The 20,870-nt window shown below is 39.4% G+C and overlaps 1 protein-coding gene across 5 annotated transcripts in view; it reads right to left on the minus strand.

Moving 5' to 3' along the window:
- The window catches only part of vwc2 (von Willebrand factor C domain containing 2), a 113,702-nt gene that overhangs the window by 87,995 nt on the left and 4,837 nt on the right, over positions 1 to 20,870 (minus strand). For all 5 annotated transcript variants that reach the window (XM_078428011.1, XM_078427994.1, XM_078428028.1 and 2 more), the window contains one exon: positions 19,540 to 20,002. In XM_078428011.1, the coding sequence (XP_078284137.1) occupies positions 19,540 to 19,956 (417 nt within the window). In that variant the 5' untranslated portion in view covers positions 19,957 to 20,002. The remainder of the gene's footprint in view (positions 1 to 19,539; positions 20,003 to 20,870) is intronic.

Genomic DNA, 20,870 nt, shown 5'->3' on the forward strand with positions numbered 1-20,870 from the left:
GTCTCTTTCCTGTACTTTGTCTTATTGTTGCTGTATATCCATCCGATAACAGTGGTATCATTGGTTAACTGAAAGATATAATTGGCATTGCTTGTGGTCACACAGGGAGTAGAGCAAGGAACTGAGCATACTATCCTGATGGGCATCGGGGTGGAGGAAATTTTATAAACAATTCTATCCGATTGGGATCTATCAATCAGGAAGTCTGGAAGCCAAATGCAGATGGAGGACCAGAAGTTTACGGATGAGCTTAATCGGTATTATGCTATTGAAGGAACAGCTGTAGTCAATGAATAGCAACTTAGTATTAGTGTACTTACTGTCAAAGTGATCCAGAGCTGAATGTAGTGCAAGAGAAATGGCATCCTCTGTAGAGCTATTTTATCCTGTACGCAAATTGCAAAAGGTCCAGATAATCTGAAAGATTGACGTAGATGTGGAACATTACCAATCTTCCAAAGCCCTTCATTACGATTAATGTTAGAGCTATTTGGTGGCAGTCATTGAGACAGTCACTTTTTTTGTGGACTGGAATAATGTTTCTTTGGAACAGATGGGGAAAGCAGTGTCATAGAGCTATACAGCATGGAAACTGGGCCGTCAGTCTACCCTGTCCATGCCAATCACATTGGCATTCTGGGCTAGTCCCATTTGCCTACTTTGAGCTCATAAACCACTCAACCCTTCTTGCCCGTCCCAATGTAATTTGAAAGTCATAGTTATATCTGCTTCTGCAGCTTCCTCTGGCAACTTATTCCAGATACAAGATACCCTCTGAATGCAATTATTGCCTGACATCCCTCTGAAATCTCAACTTGAGTCCATGCCCTCCAGTTTTAGAAACCTCTACCATGAGGAAAAAAAGACTGTGAGCACATTGCCTGCATGGGTTTTCTCTGGGATCTCTGGTTTCCCCCACTCCAAAGATGTACAGATCAGAAGATGTAGTCATTGCTCATTGAGCTGAGAAATTATAAGGGTAAAAAGACACAAATGAGTTATTTACAGCCCCCCAAACAGTAGCCAGGAAATAGGGTACGTTACATCAGGAGATAAAATTGGCATGTAAAAAAGGCAATGCGGTGGTCATGGGGGATTTCAATATGCAGGTAGACTGGGAAAATCAGGTTGGTACGGGACCCCAAGAAAGGAAATTTGTAGAGAGCGTCTGAGATGGATTCTTAGAGCAGCTTGTAGTGGAGCCTACCAGGGAAAAGGCAATTTTGGATTTAGTTTTATGTAATGAACCGGATTTGATAAGGGAACTCAAGGTAAAGGAACCATTAGGTGGTAGCTACCAAAACATGATAAGTTTTAATCATTATAAATTATGAGGTTACGGAGTACTTCGAAGTTCACGATAAAATAGAACAAAGTCAGCATGGCTTTGTGATGAGGAAGTCTTGCTTGACAAATTTCCTGGAATTCTTTGAAGAAGTAAATAGCAGGTCAGACAAAGGAGAGTCAGTAGATGTTGTTTACTTAGATTTTCAGAAAGCCTTTGATAAGGTGCCACATGTTAGGCTGCTTAGGAAGAGCCCATGGTGTCAAAGGGCAGATACTAGCATGGACAGCAGGTTGGCTGGATGGCAGAAGACAAAGAGTGGCAATAATGGTTTTTTTTTCTGGTTTGCTGCCAGTGACTAGTGGAGTTGCGCTACTCTTCACTTTGTATTGTAATGCTTTGGACGAGGGGATTGAAGGCTCTGTGGCAAAGTTTGTGGACAAAATGAAAATAGGTGGAGGGGCAGGTAGTGTCGAGAAAACAGGGACTCTACAGAAGGACTTGGACAGGTTGGGAGAGTGGGCAGAGAAGTGGCAGATGCAATATCGTGCGGAGTCATGTATTTTCGTAGTAGGAATAATGGCGTAGACTATTTTCTAAATGGGGTGAGAATCCAGAACTCAGAGGTGGAAAGGGACTTGGGAGTGCTGGTGCAGGATTCCCAAAAAGGGAATCTGCAAGTTGACTCGGTAGTAAAGAAAGCAAACTCAATGCTAGAATTTATTTTGAGAGCTTGTATACAAAAACAGGGATGTAATGTTGAGGCTCTATAAGGTGCTGGTAAGGCCGCATTTTGAATATTGTGAGCGATTTTGGGCACCATATCTGAGGAAGGATGTGCTTGTTCTGGAGAGGGTCCAGAGGAGGTTTACAAGAGTGATCCCAGGAATGAGTAGGTTAATCTATGAGGAGCGTTTGTCGGCACTGGGCCTGTACTCGCTAGAGTTTAGAAGAATGAGGGGGACCTCATTGAAACATACAGAATAGTGAAAGGTTTGGATAGAGTGGATGTGGAGAGGATGTTTTCATTAGTGGGAGAATCTAGATCTAGAGGTCATAGACCCAGAATTAAAGGAAGTTCTTTTAGGAAGGAGATGAGGAGAAATTTCTTTAGTCAGAGGGTGGTGAATCTATGAATTCTTTGCCACAGAAGGCTGCAGAGGCTAAGTCAGTGGATATTTCTAAGGCAGAGATAGATAAATTCTTGATTAGTACAGGTGTCAGAGGTTGTGGGGAGAAGGCAGGAGAATGGAGTTAGGAGGGAGAGATAGATCAGCCATCATTGAATGACAGAATAGACTTGATGGGCCGAACGGCCTAATTCTACTCCTATTCCTTATGTCCTATTTCCTTATTTGTAGGTTAATTGGCTTTGTTAAATTGTCCCTCGTGGATGTAGGATAGTGTCAGTGTATGGTTGGCAGGGACTTGGTGGGTCGAAGGGCCAGCTTCCGCGTTGTAACTCTCAACTAAACTAAACTAAACCTAGACATCCTTCCTATAACAGAGCCAAAACTGCACCTGGTGTCCCAGTGTGCTCTCCCCATAGCCTTGCACAGCTGTGACATGACGTCCCAACTTTTGTACACAATATCCTTCCCAATGAAGAAAATCATGTCAAAAGTCTTCTTCACTACTCTGACTCAGAACTTTCAGGAAACCATGCCCCTGTAGTCTCTGATTTCTCTGTTCTGCAACACTCTCCAGGCTCTACCAACACTAGTAGTTGTAGTAATATTAGTGTGGTAGTTACCTCATTGTCACAGGTACCTGGATACAGAGAAATGCTTTGTTTTAATATCTAGTAAAATCATACCATACATAAGCACAATCATACATAAGTAAAAAAGATTGTGTAGATTTCTCCTGAGGCTGTACACAGTGGCCACTTTCCTGGCACCATCCAAAGACATACAGGTATGTAGGTTAATTGACTGGGTAAATGTAAAAATTGTCCCTAGTGTGTGTAGGATAGTGTTAATGTGCGGGGATAGCTGGGCGGCGCGGACTCGGTGGGCTGAAGGGCAAGTTTCCACGCTGTATCTCTAAATCTAAAAAATCTAAAATCTTGTAACTTTCAAGTAGCAATTTCTTGAAAACATCAAGTCTTATCTTGGCCTTAAAGGCCCGATGTCCTGTGGCAGCAATCGATCCAAGCTTGATCCACGTCTAGAACATGGTTCACTTGATTATGTTTATTTGAGTGAATCGTATAATTTGGTGCGGATAGGATGAGATTATGAGATGAACATTTGCAGAACTCATCCTTTAAGTTTTCCCATTGCTTATGCAGGGAATCCCAGGTTACAAAAGACCCGGTTTTACAGAAATCTAACTTTATGCATGTTTTCTCATAAATTTCAAGGCACTTTCAAGAGAAGAAGGTTAGTTATAGAAATGCAAACATCAGGAGTTAGTGGAATGGGGTAGCAGGTATCAAAAATGTAACTGCTGTCAGTTCACAGCAGGAAGTTTAATCAAATAATGTAACATACATTGATGTTAAGGCTGGCAAAACTAGCCATTGGATGTGGGACATTTTGATTCTCTACCATTGTAACTACACATGGAAAGACCATAAATAAATGTTCAGGTTTATGGTCCTTCACTGAAATTGTTTCTGCCTGATGGAGAAATTGGTTCACAGACAGTTCTCATGAACAGGAACCATTATGTAACCCAAAGACTGCCTACATGTCCTGTTTGTTACTTGACATTGGCAGAATCTAATATACTGCAATCGGTTTTATTTATTTATTTTGTCTAGCAGCAAACTAATCAATTGATTGATTGACTAAATAAGAGAACAGCTATGATAGGTATGGTAAATATTAGCCAATTCTTCTGTCATTAATAATTTTAATATTTCAATTTTCAGAACATTTTCTTGAATTGATATTCCATAAAATGATACTTAAGCTATTACACTTTGCAATGAGATCTAGCTGTAGAACTGGTTATTACTGAATAATTGAAAACATGAATTCATCTCCCCTTTTAAGTTGTGAGGAATACAAATAACTATCACAATCTTAAAGTATTAGCTCATCGCAGACATAATTCATTTTATTTGAAATAAACCAGATACCCGTATTAGAAAACAATATCAATAACACCAATTTTAGTATTCAATGTAGAATAACCGCTCTTGTCATCTTTCATTATGAAAATTATATTTTAGAGTTAAGTATTATCCATGTGATTATCTTTCTTGCACAGAATCATTCTTGTATGAAACATAAATTAATAGAGGATTTGAATTTAACATATTTTAAAAGAATAATCTGACTACTACAAAGTTGTGATATAATGATTAGTATGGATTAGTATTGAAAACACAAGACTGAAGAAGGTCCCGACCTCTGTCCATTTCCCTCCACAGATGCCGCCTGATCCTGTGAGTCCTTTCAGCAGTCCATTTTTAATTCAAAAACATAGGTTGTGTAAGGGGTTCATCCATGCAACCAGATCTTAGTTACACAGCCATTTAGATGATGTGATTATAACAGATGCTAATTACCTCTGTGGAAGATTACAGGTGATAAAAAATTAAAGGGTAAATTACCTCAATTTTAGTTTTTTACAGGACTGCTCAAGTTTTGGATTGGTCATTAGCTAGCAAGAAGAAATTGTTCTTTTTCTTCAACTGGCAGATGATATCCTTTCATTTAACCACATCAGTAAGACATACCTGATCTCTGGAATTGTGACACCTTGCATGTGCTCTTGGTTACCGCAAAGAAAAGGAAAAGTGCATTTTATGAACCGCCCATATTGTTTCCTAGAAACTCATGATCCTAAATTAGTTTGAAATTACTTTTGAAAAATTCCAGAGCATTACATTCATGAGCAATCATATAAATGAGCAGTCAGAAAGTGCCACATACTGAATTAATTTCTGATGGTTAAAATATGCAAAGTGATTTTGTCTTTGCTCATAAAGAAGTAACCACGTGCTTTCATGGATTGATTTGAAGAATGGATATGGCTAACAAACCTCTGTCTGGTAAAGCTTCAAGTAGACTCATCTTCAGATAAACTAACATCTTGAACTTCACTAGCATTTTACTTTGAATTGGCAGTCCCTGCCATGTCTCTGCAGAGAGTTTATGCAGTACGTTGAGAGTTTCAAGTCATTTGTCTTTCGTGGTGGTGTGGGTTGAGCAGTGGTGAAGATAAGAGATAAGGATAAAGGGATGATTGTGGAGTCTGGGAATCAATTCTACTCACAATGCTACTAATTGTTGAGACCATTGTGGACCAAGTGATCTTCCCAAAATCACCATCGTATGACTATTCTACACACCTAAAATTCGATCTCCACCTAATGTCCAAGCTCCACGTCCTGTGCATTTGAGTTGAGAAGCTATGCAGGGAGTTGCATGAAAGTGAGTTCATGAAAAATAAATCTATGCCGCACATAAAGTAGACATTTTAGTTTCCTCCCAGGGTGTAGTAGTTAAAATCATTCTCCCTTTAACTGGTTTTGCGTTATGCTGCTGAGATTTGTCCAAGTTTACAGCTTTCCAATTTTGTACAAAATCCAATTCCTACTGCAGACTTAGATCAGTGTCTGCATTTATTGAAATATCCAAACTTACTCAGAACTTTGAAAGGTGAAGAAACAATACGATGAAAATAATTCAACATTATTGCTGATGTCATTCCAGACCAGATATAAGCAGTGACCTATATTACTCCAATTATACATCACTGTCAGTTCAAATCTTAAGGTCACATGTGAATACACTTGTGCTGCTCAAGTTCCCTTGTGAATAAAGATTTTCTTTCTACTATGTTGCCATGAAGTAATAAATTAACTAAATTGAAGTACCTTGTTGAAATTCTTAGAAAGATCCAAGATAGATAATATGTAACAGAAACCTAGCTATAATTAATAACACAGAGAATACAATTCCAATTACTTCGAAATCAGTTATTAATCTTCCCCTTTAACATTGTTTTCTTTACAGTGAAGGCTGAAAATACTGCCGTGGCATGACAAGAGAAAAATAATATTTTATTCAAATGGGCAATCAGAAGCAACTCTAAACAGTTCATGCCTCTGATTCAAATCTGCATTTTTAGCAATCAATACTTTAACCTATGAACTTTTATGAGCAAAAGTAACTGCGTGTAATCAATATACCAGGCAATGGCCGAGTTCATTTTCTGTACATTCCACTTCAGATAACACTTGGCAATTTTAGAATATGCAATTACTTAAAAACTAGTAGCGTCAGCCTTGTGATCTACGAAAGAATAGCATGGACATGAATAGCATATTATTAACCAGTATGTCTAAAATTTGTTCTGTGATAAATCCTAGATAACAATATATTGGATTATTTCAATACTTCTTAAAAACTCGCTGGACTTTAATTTAGAAATAACAAGTCATTCTTCTCTAATTAATTGTAATTAATTTATAAGGAAACTAGATTAAATTTCAGAGGTTATCCATTGGAAACAAATTGGTGGATTTTTAGAGTAGTTGTCAAAGGATAATGGCAATGGACTTGCACTGAAGTCTCATTTCTAGTTCACAACATTCAAAAATAATTTGACATTATTAAATTTTGATTATTGAACTAAAAATGTCAAGCCCTGAAAAAAAGGATTAATAATATAAATAATAAATAAATAATATAAATATTATTCCAAGAGAAATAAATTAAATGAACATGACTATCATTTCTGGAATCATCTCATTATAATGTATACAGACAGACTACTGGCATGGAAAATACCTGCAGCTGAATATCATAAAGCTTTTCACAAGCTGTGAATTATTTTTGAAATACCATTGTTATATTGATAAACAACAATGCAGATACACCTCTCAATGTTTATTTAATATAACTGCTATAGGCCTTGACGGTTAGAAAATGAATGTGAATTTCATGAAAGATTCGTTCATTTTCATTCTTGTCCCATTTTAAACAGCAATCCTGAGGTGCTTCCAAATTCCAAACTGGACATAGTATTGAATGAGTGTAGAGCTGATGTGCCAAACCTGCTCTCTACTTTCCAACTGGTTATTTCTAGTCAATCATTTAACTAATCCAAGCCGATGTTCAAATAAATGGCAATAAACCTAATAATGCAACCACTGTAAATCATGGACTCATTTTGCAGCAAATAAAAGGACGTTTTTATAGATCTATGTTCAGACCAGACATTTACAATTCTCATAACACTGATAGAACTTAACACTGTGCCAGGGGATGGAGAACATACATATTCACAGATGCAGAACCTTCCATTGCATTCATCAGTCTTCATATCGAACTGCACAATGAATAATATGCAGAATTTCCCTATATTCCATAAGAATACTCTCCTGTGTTTATTAGTGTTTTTGTGTTCAATCATTTTTTTATGGTTGTTAATTAAACATTGAACCTAAAAATCATCTAAAACATATTCTGTCTATAATTTAGTTATATAAGATAAGGCAGAGCAGGTCTGATGACTGCATGGGAGGTCAGAGATCCTAGGGTGACGGAGAAACTGAAGGAAATTCACATTAGGCAGGAAATGGTGTTGGGTAGACTGATGGGACTGAAAGCTGATAAATCCCCAGGGCCTGATGGTCTGCATGCCAGGGTACTTAAGGAGGTGGCTCTAGAAATCGTGGACACATTGGTGATCATTTTCCAATGTTCTATAGATTCAGGATCAGTTCCTGTGGATTGGAGGGGAGCTAATGTTATCCCACTTTTTAAGAAAGGAGATAGAGAGAAAACAGGAAATTATAGACCAGTTAGTCTGACATCGGTGGTGGGGAAGATGCTGGAGTCAATTATAAAAGACGAAATTACAGAGCATTTGGATAGCAGTAACAGGATCGTTCCGCGTCAGCATGGACTTACGAAGGTGGAAATCATACTTGACTAATCTTCTGGAATTTTTTGAGGATGTAACTAGGAAAATGGACAGGGGAGAGCCGTTGGATGTAGTGTACCTTGACTTTCAGAAAGCCTTCGACAAGGTCCCACATAGGAGATTAGTGGGCAAAACTAGAGCACATGGTATTGGGGGTAGGGTACTGACATGAATAGAAAATTGGTTGGCAGACAGAAAGCAAAGAGTGGGGATAAAATGGTCCCCTTCAGAATAGCAGGCAGTGACTAGTGGGGTACCGCAAGCTTTCGGTTGCATGCTATCTAGTCAAAGAAAAAACTATACATGATTACAATCAAGCTGTTCACGGTGCAAAGGATAAAGGGTACAACATTTAGTGCAAGATAAAGTCCGATTAAAGAAATCCATTTAAATGAGGTAGACAGGAGGTCAGGACCACACTCTAGCTGGCGAGAGGATGGTTCATTTGCCTGATGACAGCTGGGAAAAAACTGTCCCTGAATCTAGGGGTATGCGTTTTCATACAAACTGTAATGTCCAGGTTCAGGAACAGCTTGTTCCCTACAGCTATCAGGCTATTAAACACTACAACCTCAAATAAGTTCTGAACTACAATAGATTATTATTATTATTATTATCATTGCACTATTATTGTAATGTGTGTGTGTATGTGTATGTGTATATATATATATATATCTATGTGTGTGTATATATATGTATGTGTGTGTACTTGTGAGTATGTGTATATATACAATGAACTTTTTTTTCTCTCTCTCGTTTATCATATTGTTTACAGTGTACTATGTTTACATAAGAATCTATGCTATTAGCTGATATAGTCAATTAGAGATATTATATTTTGTTGTAGTAGAGATGGTTTCTTTTGTTGTTTTAGCTAATATAAAATGAATGCTTATTTTAGTGGAAAGCAGTAAGATGGATGCTTGTGGCAGAAATTTTATCCTTGGGAACAGAATGTGTTTGTCCCTTTACGAATGATAAGGAGTGTACAGAAGAGATGGGCTATTGTCCTCTCCCACTACTCTGTCTGACTGCGAGTGCTGTGTATTGAAACAGTAAAGCAAGGTCATGCAGCTACGAGATTGCTCGTCTATATAGATAAGAAAGTTTCTTTCTTAGTAACAACTCCTTATTTGGGTGCGTGTGAAAGTAGGAAAAGTTTTGAATCCACTCTAGGTAAATTGATGCGTTTCTCTAAAAACATGTGACTTATATTAATGGTTTGGTTTCTGAGCATGTGACCTGTATCAATGATTTTGTCTTCTCTGTAACCATGGGAATTGTATTAGATGTGTAATTGGTCCTTGTATTAGATGTGTAATTGGTCCTTGATTTCTTTTTGTCACACCTCTCTTTTTCTGTATAAAAAAGTAAACAATGGTGGAGAAGTTGTTCTTCTTCCCCTCCCCTGAGTTGAGGTCTCTTCAGACACTAGTGTTGTGTCTGGAGATCTTCTCGGGAAGAACCCCATGGTGGAATAAATCTGATGTGCTAATCCAGTATCACGTGTGATTATTCAGACTGAAGGTAAAGAATTTGATTTAACATACATATTCCGTTGCAAGTAAGAATTTCATTGTTCTGTCTGGACTCTTGCCTGATGGGAGAGGGAAGAGGATGTGACTGGGGTGAGATTGGTCCTTGCCAGGTCCTATGCTAGTGACCTTGCCGAGGCAGCGTAAAGTCAATGGAAGGGACATTAATTTGTGCATTGCTCTGAGCTACGTCTACAACTATCTGCAATTTTTTGCAGTCTTGGATGGTACTGTTCCCAAACCATGCTGTGATGCATTCTGATAAAATGTTTGTAGAGGTTGTTGAGGGATGTTGAGGACATGCCGAACATCCTAAGCCTTCAAAGGAAGTAGAGGCATGGTGTGCTTTCTTGGCCATTACTTCTATGCAGCTAGACCAGGACAAATAGTATCTGCTTCTATAACTTCCTCTGGCAGATCATTCCATATATGGATTAACCTCCAAATGAAAACGTTGCCCCTGAGGTTCGTCTTAAATCTCTCCATTCTCACCCTAACCCTATGCCTTCGAGTTTTAGAATACTCAACCCTGGAAAATGACCATGAAATTTCATCTTATCCATGTCCCTCTTTATCTTGTGCATCTATATAGCCTCCTATACTCTGAAGGAAAAAGTCTCAGGCTTTCCAACTTCACCCTGTAACTCAAGCTGACAATCCTAGGTAACATCTTGGTGAATCTCTCCTACATGCTTTCCAACTTAATGACATCCTTCCTGACTAAAACTGTGTACAGTACTCCAAATGAGGTCTCACTAACTACTCGTACAGCTGCATTATGGTGACCAAACATTTGTATTCAATATCCTTCCCATTGAAGGCAAACGCCTTCTTCACCACAATGTCCACATGACTCTCCACATTAGGGAGCCATGCATTTTTTCTCCCAGAAATCTCTGTCCAGCAACAAAGAGACTTCCAGTAATCTTTCAGTTTAAAAAAAATATATAGACAATATATTCAGCAATGAGTTAATAATAATGAATTGACAATAATTAATCCGATTTATGTAAAGTGAATATTTAACTGCAATAATAATGTTGATCAATTTTGTTTAACTGGCAGAACTACCAGTGATGTATTTCCAAGTCAGGGTCTTGTGTAACATGGAAGAAAAATGTATCAATGAGTACATGCTGCAGAACCAGCTTATGGAATTACAGGACAAGAGATCCGTTTGCTAAAATAAAATATTATCAGCTGAGTAATTGGGAACAACTTAAAATCAGATAAAAGAATAAAACATTGCAATATACTGCACACATCCTTGTGAATAGCATCGATACGATGAGCAACAAGGTGTAACAAAACATAGTAATACCTATAAAAGGAAAATATAAACAAAATAGGATTATGAAATTAATTGAAATAGTTTTTCCAGTGATACCAGGTTAAAACTTTGTTAAGCGTAACATGGTTTGAAAATTATTAAGTGAAATTATTAATTAAAATAATTAAGTAATGTTAAGTAATTACTTTCCATCAATATTTACAAAAGATGATGACAATGGCATGCTTGGCATCCCAAATAAACTACTATTGGAGCAGGGATGGGATCTCATCAAAATTAAACTAATGTAAGTTAATTTAAAATAATGCCACTGAAGGCCGATAAATCATCTTGGACCAGATTGTTTCCAACCCAGGATTTTAAAAGAAATAGATATAAACATTTTATTTGGTAGAGAGACACAAATAGCTGGAGTAACTCAGCGGGTCACACGGCATCTCTGGAGAAAAGGAATAGGTGATGTTTCTCCAGAGATGCTGTCTGACCCGCTGAGTTACTCCAGCTCTTTGTGTCTATCAACGGTTTAAACCAGTATCTGCAGTTCCTTCCTACACACATTCTGAACATTAAAATACCCCAACTACATTTTTCCAAAGTTCTCAAAGGTTATCCAAAGAACTGCCATTTTAATTTGGAAAGTAGCATATCACTGTACTATTCAAGAAAATTGAGAGAATAATCAGCTTGATGTAGAACAATCAGCCTAATTAATATCTGATGTTACCAAATTACAAGAATCTTTAATTATGGATGGTATGCCCAGACAGATGATCAGAGGGAGCAGACATAGATGTTGAATATGCATCAGATTAGTTCAGCACAAGGCCTGCAAGGTTGGAACGCAGATGAAGATTTTCACAAAATGAATCATTAGACAACTGTGAAATCTTGGTCTTGAATCATGATAGTTAAATATTTGATATCAAGACTGCCTTACAGCCAAAGGGATGGGCAAGCAATGTAATGGTTAGACGCGGCATGCTGAAGTAAATCTGTGGAATTCTCTGCCTCAGAAGGCAGTGGAGGCCAGTTCTCTGAATGCATTCAAGAGAGAGCTAGATAGAGCTCTTAAGGATAGCGGAGTCAGGGGGTATGGGGAGAAGGCAGGAACGGGGCACTGATTGAGAATGATCAGCCATGATCACATTGAATGGTGGTGCTGGCTCGAAGGGCCGAATGGCTTACTCCTGCACCTATTGTCTATTGTCTAACTCAGAAGGTAAGGCAGCATCTCTGGAGAACATGGGTAAGTGATGTTTCAGGTCGGGGCCTTTCTTCAGACTAATTGTGGTGAAGGAGTGGGAGGCAAAGAAAGCTGGAAGAGAGGAGGGATAGGACTAAGTCTGGCAAGTAATAGGTGGATATAGGTGAGGGTGGGGTGGGGGTGGGGTGATAGGCAGATAGTTGGACAATGGCCAGAGATAACAAAACAGAAGGTGAATAAATGGATTGAAGAGTTGTGAATTGTGAATGAAGCTAGAGGGAGGAATGAAGATGAAAGAGGAGGGGAAATGCGAGAAATAGGTGGGAGTCCAGGTGGGGAACAGGGGAGTGGGGAAGGGAGGGGGAGATTGTAGTCACCTCAAATTGGAGAATACAATGTTAATACCATTGAGTTCCAAGCTATCCATGTGCTGTTCATCTAGTTTAAGTGTGGCCTCATCTGGCACCAGAGGTGGCCCAGGTCAGAAAGACCAGTTTGGGAATGGTTAGCAACCCAGAGATCCAGTAAGCCTTGGCAGACCAAGCACAAATGTGTTCTGCGAAGATGGTTGCTGAGTCTACATTTGGTCTGGTCGATGTACAGGAGGCAACATCGGGAGCATGAGATGCAGTAGATGAGGTTGGAGGAAGTGGACGTAAACCATTACATTGGAAGATCTGCTTGGGTACCTGGATAGAGGTGAGGGAGGAGGTATTGGGATTGGTGTTACATCTCCCGTGGTTGCAGGGGAAGGTACCTGGGGACACGATGGTTTGGGTAGGAAGGGATGAGTGAACCAAGCAGTTGTGGAGGGAGCGGTCTCTGTGGAAAGCAGAAAGGGGTGGGGATGAGAAGATATGACTGGCGGTGGTATCACTTTGGAGGTGGCGGAAATGTTGGTGAATGATGTTGGATGCAGAGACTAATGGGGTAAAAGATGAGGTCCAGGGGAACTCTATCCTTGTTCTGTCTGGTAAAGTTAAATGTCCAAACATACACTGGCACCATCCCACCAACCTTTTCATTTCTGACAATGTCACACCCATACTCAGCACTTCCTTATGAAATACACTTTAGATGGCTGCTGTTCTTCTTCTATTTGACCTGGTCCAGATAAGATCATGAATCATGCAGTGCAGACTTCCTTCCTTGCCTGCATAATGCATCTTTTTGGAAAAATCTTTGAACCTTGGTGACGAGGAACACATGGCACTGATTTGGGCATTTACAGTATATCAACTTAAAGGAAAACTTACTGATATCGGAAGACGAATCAGTAGCTTCAGAATTCGCTGCAAGTTGCTAAATGTCTTCCAAATCCCACAGAATATCATTAAATTAATGGGATGTTCTCTCCTGCATTTAACTGCTGAGAAACCCATTCAGTGGATACCTCAATGTTACGCAATGTTTTGGGTCGAGACCATTCTTGAGACTAAAGAAAGCTTCCAACCTGAAACGTCACCTATCCATGATCTCCAGAAATGCTGCCGGACCCGCTGAGTTACTCCAGTACTTTGTGCCTTTAATTTGTGACCCGGCACCTGGAGTTACTTATATCTCCACTTGTGTATTTGCTGGATCAGGTATCTCAAAGCATTTGTCACTAATCTCTGTGAAATGCTGCAGTAAAACGTTCAGCCATGCTTTTGTGCTTGGACCTCTTCTGTCCGTGTGACACATCCATGTCTTCTCCATGCACAGAAAAACACTTAGAATTGCTCTGATTTCACTGAGGAACAGGTGACATCTTGAATAGTGGGATTTGTAAGCATTGCGGGAAACTGGTGCCCATTGGGGCTCCCATTAATCATCCAGACTGTTACCCAACAGAAATATTTCTACATTCTCAATGTTCCGGTTATTGTGGTCATTGGAAAAAAATCCTGAATGGCATTTTTATGACCTGCTCATCCTCAGTAACCAAACTGCTGGCCATTTTCAGCAAGGGGCACTGCCGGGAGGGGGTATGAGCCACACTCCACCTCGCTAGCCTCTGGCATCAATTTGTAGTCCAAACATGGTTGCAGGCTGTGCTGCACAATTTAGCAATCCATGACACAGAGGAAGAACACTTTCAGACTTCGAGGAGTAGATCGACAAACAACAAACTACAAGGCAGAAGAGGAAAGCAGAGGATAGCAGAGTAGAAGAGGAAAGTATTGATATCATGCCTCTAATTGCCTACATCCTTCTCATTTTTTTCTATTACTGCAAAGTGTCTGAAGTGCCGCTAAATTGGGCAAGTTCCATCAGGAATCACGCACGTTCTGTTAATCTAAAGAAGGATCTCGACCCAAAACGTCACCCATTCTCCAGCTTTTTGTGTCTATCTTCGGTTTAAACCAGCATCTGCAGTTCCTTCCTACACAAGTTCTGTTAATTCTGGGTGTAAAACATCATTTAACATTTTGGCTAATTTCATAATTTTGTTCAACAGTGAACCTGATTGTTGTTTACAATACATGTTTGCTGCATCAAAAAAAAAAGGGTAAAAGCCATTTACCAGACAATTGTGTATTACTGTGGCTACTGGGCCAAAAATAAATTACCTTCTTACCAATCCACTAGCTAAATAATGCACTGCAATCTGCCGCTTCTCAATAAACTACAGTGCCCTCCATTAAGTTTGGGACAATGACCCATCATTTATTTATTTACCTCTGTACTCCACAATTTGAGATTTGTAATACAAAAAAATCACATGTGGTTAAAGTGCACAATGTCAGATTTTAATAAAGGCCATTTGTATACATTTTGGTTTCACCATGTAGAAATTACAGCTGTATTTATACATAGTCCCCCCCCCCACCCCCATTTCAAGGCACCATAATGTTTGGGACACAGCAAAGTCATGTAAATGAAAGTAGTCATGTTTAGTATTTTGTTGCATATCCTTTGCATGCAATGACTGCTTGAAGTCTGCGATTCATGGACATCACCAGTTACTGGGTGTCTTCTCTGGTGAAAAGAAAACAAAGGGGACTAGCCCCCAAAACAAGCATAAGCTAAAGATGGCTGCAATACATCTTTAGCTTATGCTTGTTTCGGGGGCTAGTCCCCTTTGTTTTCTTTTCAGCAGAAAAAGGCCTGCTCAATTGGGTTCAAATCAGGAGATTAACTTGGCCACTCAAGAATTGACCATTTTTTAGCTTGGAACAACTCCTTTGTTGCTTTAGCAGTATGTTTGGGATCATTGTTTGCTGTAGAATGAACCGCTAGCCAATGAGTTTTGAGGCATTTGTTTGAACCTGAGCAGATAGCATGTGTCTATACACCAGAATTCATTATGCTACTACCATTAGCAATTGTACCATCAATGAAGATAAGTGAGCCAGTACCTTCAGCAGCCATACATGCCCAGGCCATAACACCCACACCACCGTGTTTCACAGATGAGGTGGTATGGTTTGGACCTTGGGCAGTTCCTTATCTCCTCCATACTTTGCTCTTGGCATCACTCTGATGTAAGTTAATCTTCATCTCATCTGTCCACAAGACCTTTTTCCAGAACTGTGGTCACTCTTTTAAGTACTTCTTGACAAATTGTAACCTGGCCATCCTATTTTTGCAGCTAACCAGTGGTTTGCATCTTGCAGTGTAGCCTCTGTATTTCTGTTCATGAAGTTTTCTGCAGACAGTGGTCATTGACAAATCCACATTTGACTGTTGAAGAGTGTTTCTGATCTGTCGGACAGGTGTTTGGAGATTTTTCTTTATGAGAGATTTCTTCTATCATCAGCTGTGGAGGTCTTCCTTGGCCTGCCAATCCCTTTGCGATTAGTAAGCTCACCAGTGCTCTCTTTCTTCTTAATGATGTTCCAAACAGTTGATTTTGGTAAGCCTAAGGTTTGGCTGATGTCTCTAACAGTTTTATTCTTGTTTCTCAGTCTCATATTTGTTTCTTTAACTTTCATTGGCACAACTTTGGTCCTCATGTTGATAAACAGCAATAAAAGTTTCCAAAGGCGATGGAAAGACTAGAGGAAATTCTAGGTGTTGGGAGCTCTCTTATACCTGCATTAAGCAGGCAATTAAACATACCTGAGCAATTACAACACCTGTGAAGCCATGTGTCCCAAACATTATGATGCCCTGAAATGGGGGGACTATGTATAAATACAGCTATGATTTCTACATGGTGAAACCAAAATGTATAAAAATGGCCTTTAATAAAATCTGACAATGTGCACTTTAACCACATGTGATTTTTTCTATTACAAATCTCAATTTGTGGAGTACAGAGGCAAATAAATGATGTGTCTTTGTCCCAAACATTATGGAGGGCACTGTATTTCATAAGTGTACATGTGGCACAGACTTCACCTTTCGACTTGAATATAGATTGATTCCTGCTGCAGCAACTCATTACGCCAATATATTGCTCCCTCTACATCTCAAGGATATCTTCACAGATTTACCACTGATCCTTTTTCAACAACAAATTGCCCTTAAATTGAGGTAGATGGATTAGAGATGATGGCTGCAGCAACATTAAAGACATAGGTTTTAAAGTGGCTTTTGAAGGAGGAGCAGATACCTTGTCAAGATTTTCATTGATAGATGAGCATTTACTAAACTCCAGTTTAAATTTATTTCCTGCTTTGGTCACTGAGTTTAAAAAATATTGATCATTTCCCTTGCTCAGTCATAGCGGTTCACCACAAATTAGTTAAGTATATGCTGTGCGAAAGGCACCTGAGAATTAAGTCTTATTTCTTTCAAATCCTGCTGTGTTGTTGATGGAATGTTAGCTGCCCCTGTCTCAAGCTGAAAATCTTAGTTGCAACATTACGATTAACATAAAAAGGGAAATGATAATAGTTTCTTTGCATATTCAGATAACAGAATAACATTATAGCTATAAAGATAAAAATGATTCCAACCAGGTATTAATACGTCAAGCGGACTCAAGGAGAAATTTGTGCTCGTTACTAAACAAGTATAATTACATCAACCAATCTATAGCTCTTTGAAACTGACAGCAACATCAGGATTTCTGCCCCTCTGCATTTTAACACAGAAATGCTGAATTTTGCTGACTGCGATCCAGCTAAGGCTTTGCTGTTTGCAGCTCTGTCCTTTGTATTCAAGAAGAAAAAAACAAATGAATTTATGTGAATTTAGCCTATTTCGGAAACAGTCTAACTACAAACGACCCGAAACATCACCCATTCCTTCTCTCCTGAGATGCTGCCTGACCTGCTGAATTACTCCAGCATTTTGTGAACAAACTACTTTATGTCTAATTGAATTTTAATTGGCATACTAAACCAGAATAAATACTTAACAGTCACTCTGCCTCATAAAATGGTATATCTGTACTATAATTCCTTCGTATGAATATTACAAATTAAGAAATGTTACATTTTAAAATTTTAACATGGTTTTTCATCCACCTTAATCAAATGTACATGTTCCCACTTTTACTTAGCACCATGTACAATGTTTACAAAAATTTCATTGAGAGTTAAAATGCTGCAGGTCCTGAAAATTTGAAATAAATAAACTCAGCAGGTCAGGCACATCAGTGGAACAGTGAAGACGAGTTAAAGTTTCAGATTCTTTATCACTTCTTGGTACATTAATGACTACCTAATCAACACATTAAGACTCTAGGGAATCCACTGGTCTGATGACTGGCAACATACATTAGAAAAGGAGGTTATTGCCACAAATATATTTCTGGCAGTTTTCAAGCTCAGTGAATTATCACTTCAGCACCGACTGAAAGATTTTGGCGACTTGCCTCAATGGAACCGAATCTCAGATGGGATTTCGGCAGATAATCTTTTTAATAGGTCCACTTTGTATAACACAGCCTTAATAAATATAATAAAAAGATTAGAATATAACTATACTCACACAGACGTAGGCCTATGTTCATTCTACCTAATGTCCCAAATTTTCCACTTAGGGACAATGAAACAATTCAGGTTCATTTACTGTTCTGACAGCTAGTATAATTTTTATTTAGCCAAACCAACTAAAACAGTTCTCTGGGATTTGCAATTGGAAAGTCATGCATGTTCACCAATCAGGTCAGAGCTGGTTTCAATGAAGAAGTTTTCATTAATGTGCTCCAGGTGACAGTGGATTTAGCGGGAGGGTGTGCAGCACAATTCTCCAGGTAATTCTGGTGATTTCATTTGATCCCATTTGATTTGGTTGCTTCTGCAAGTACTTATACAATCAATAGACAATAGACAATAGACAATAGACAATAGGTGCAGGAGTAGGCCATTCAGCCCTTCGAGCCAGCACCGCCATTCAATTCGATCATGGCTGATCACTATCAATCAGTACCCCGTTCCTGCCTTCTCCCCATACCCCCTCACTCCGCTATCCTTAAGAGCTCTATCCAGCTCTCTCTTGAAAGCATCCAACGAACTGGCCTCCACTGCCTTCTGAGGCAGAGAATTCCACACCTTCACCACCCTCTGACTGAAAAAGTTCTTCCTCATCTCCGTTCTAAATGGCCTACCCCTTATTCTCAAACTGTGGCCCCTTGTTCTGGACTCCCCCAACATTGGGAACATGTTATCTGCCTCTAATGTGTCCAATCCCCTAATTATCTTATATGTTTCAATAAGATCCCCCCTCATCCTTCTAAATTCCAGTGTATACAAGCCCAATCGCTCCAGCCTTTCAACATACGACAGTCCCGCCATTCCGGGAATTAATCTAGTGAACCTACGCTGCACGCCCTCCATAGCAAGAATATCCTTCCTCAAATTTGGAGACCAAAACTGCACACAGTACTCCAGGTGCGGTCTCACCAGGGCCCGGTACAACTGTAGAAGGACCTCTTTGCTCCTATACTCAACTCCTCTTGTTACGAAGGCCAACATTCCATTGGCTTTCTTCACTGCCTGCTGAACCTGCATGCTTCAATCAGCATCAGTTAATTGGCTTCTGTGGCGTTACTTGTATTTACCGCTATAGAAAAACATTTTACAATTTGGCAATGGTAAAGATACCGTAATTGGCACTTATGCTTCTGGAGGATCACACTGTTCATCAAATCACATGACTTTCCCTAGAAACTACATGTTGAGATGCTGACTGAAGATGGATTGCACTCGGCTACAATCGATTAGGCTACCAAGTCATGGTCACATGAATAATGGATACAAGTGCATTGTGCCATAGGCCAGCCAGCAGCTAAATCACAGTTTGAGACAGTACCCACAGGAAAGAAATGGAGAAAACAGATGCAGAAATAAACAATTATGTAATAAACAACATTTTTAAAATGTGGGAACATGGGAAAAGAAAGTTTGAAAATCGAAATTAAAGTACAGACAATGGGTGAAAACAAGTGTTGCTTTCTTACCCTGAATTCCTCCAATTGTTTATATTTCTTTTCCCGAAATTCACAGTAATTCTTTATTTCCTTGCACTCTGGGCAACAGCGGGTGGTGTCCACACGGATACAACGCGGATGTAGGCTAGGGCAGTCGGGCTTGACACACAATGGTCCATCATCAGTACAGACACAGGGGCAAGCAGCAGGTCCCGGAGTGAACTCCTCTCCAATTTCATACACAAATCCATTTTCATCCATGCAGCCTTTGCCTCTGTAATCTGGATATGAATATTCAGTGGTGGCTGAAGGACCATTGACCACGGTCAATGACTCAGGCCCACTTGTAACATCTTCTTGAGACTGAGACACGGAATAGAGGCAGCGCAGAGTGACGGAAAGCAGGCAGCAGGTGATGAGTGGTGAGGAGACAATCCCAGGGGCCATGACAGGGATTTGTTAAGGACATTCCTCACAGTCACAGCATCTTCAACTAGGACAAGAAGAGTACAGTCAGACCTGTCAACTCAGACTTAAAGGAGCATTGATAAAGAGCCTTGGAAAATACTTCCTTTCACAAAGGCATCATGAATCTCATTTTGCCCATCCATTTTGACGATACAAAATCAATAAAATTAAATTCATAAAATAAATACACCAGCCTCAACAGAGGATGTTGACTTTAAACATTGGCTCTGACTTTTAAAAACTTGAAAGGGAAGGACAGGGAGGAAACTGGGTTTTCTGATTCAGAGAAAGCTTACAAATAAAGTTACCGGTTAGGGTCACCATTTAAGGGTTTTTGTGATGGGGAGGGGGTCTTAAATAGAATGTTAAATTGGATTTAAAAGCATTAACAGATTAACAGCTGTTTAATATTTCAACACAAAGTTGAATTTGAAAAGAAAAATGCTGAAACGAGAAAATAAATTGCAATTTCCTTTATTTTCTGTGGTAAAGTGGCATAGAAACATAGAAAATAGGTGCAGGAGTAGGCCATTCGGCCCTTCGAGCCTGCACCGCCATTCAATATGATCATGGCTGATCATCCAGCTCAGTAACCTGTACCTGCCTTCTCTCCATACCCCCTGATCCCTTTAGCCACAAGGGCCACATCTAACTCCCTCTTAAATATAGCCAATGAACTGGCCTCAACTACCCTCTGTGGCAGAGAATTCCACAGATTCACCACTCTCTGTGTGAAAAAAAACCTTTCTCATCTCAGTCCTAAAAGACTTCCCCCTTATCCTTAAACTGTGACCCCTTGTTCTGGACTTCCCCAACATCGGGAACAATCTTCCCGCATCTAGCCTGTCCAACCCCTTAAAATTTTTGTAAGTTTCTATAAGACCCCCCCTCAA

Source organism: Rhinoraja longicauda, chromosome 2, assembly GCF_053455715.1.
Source record: "Rhinoraja longicauda isolate Sanriku21f chromosome 2, sRhiLon1.1, whole genome shotgun sequence".
Lineage (NCBI taxonomy): Eukaryota > Metazoa > Chordata > Chondrichthyes > Rajiformes > Arhynchobatidae > Rhinoraja > Rhinoraja longicauda.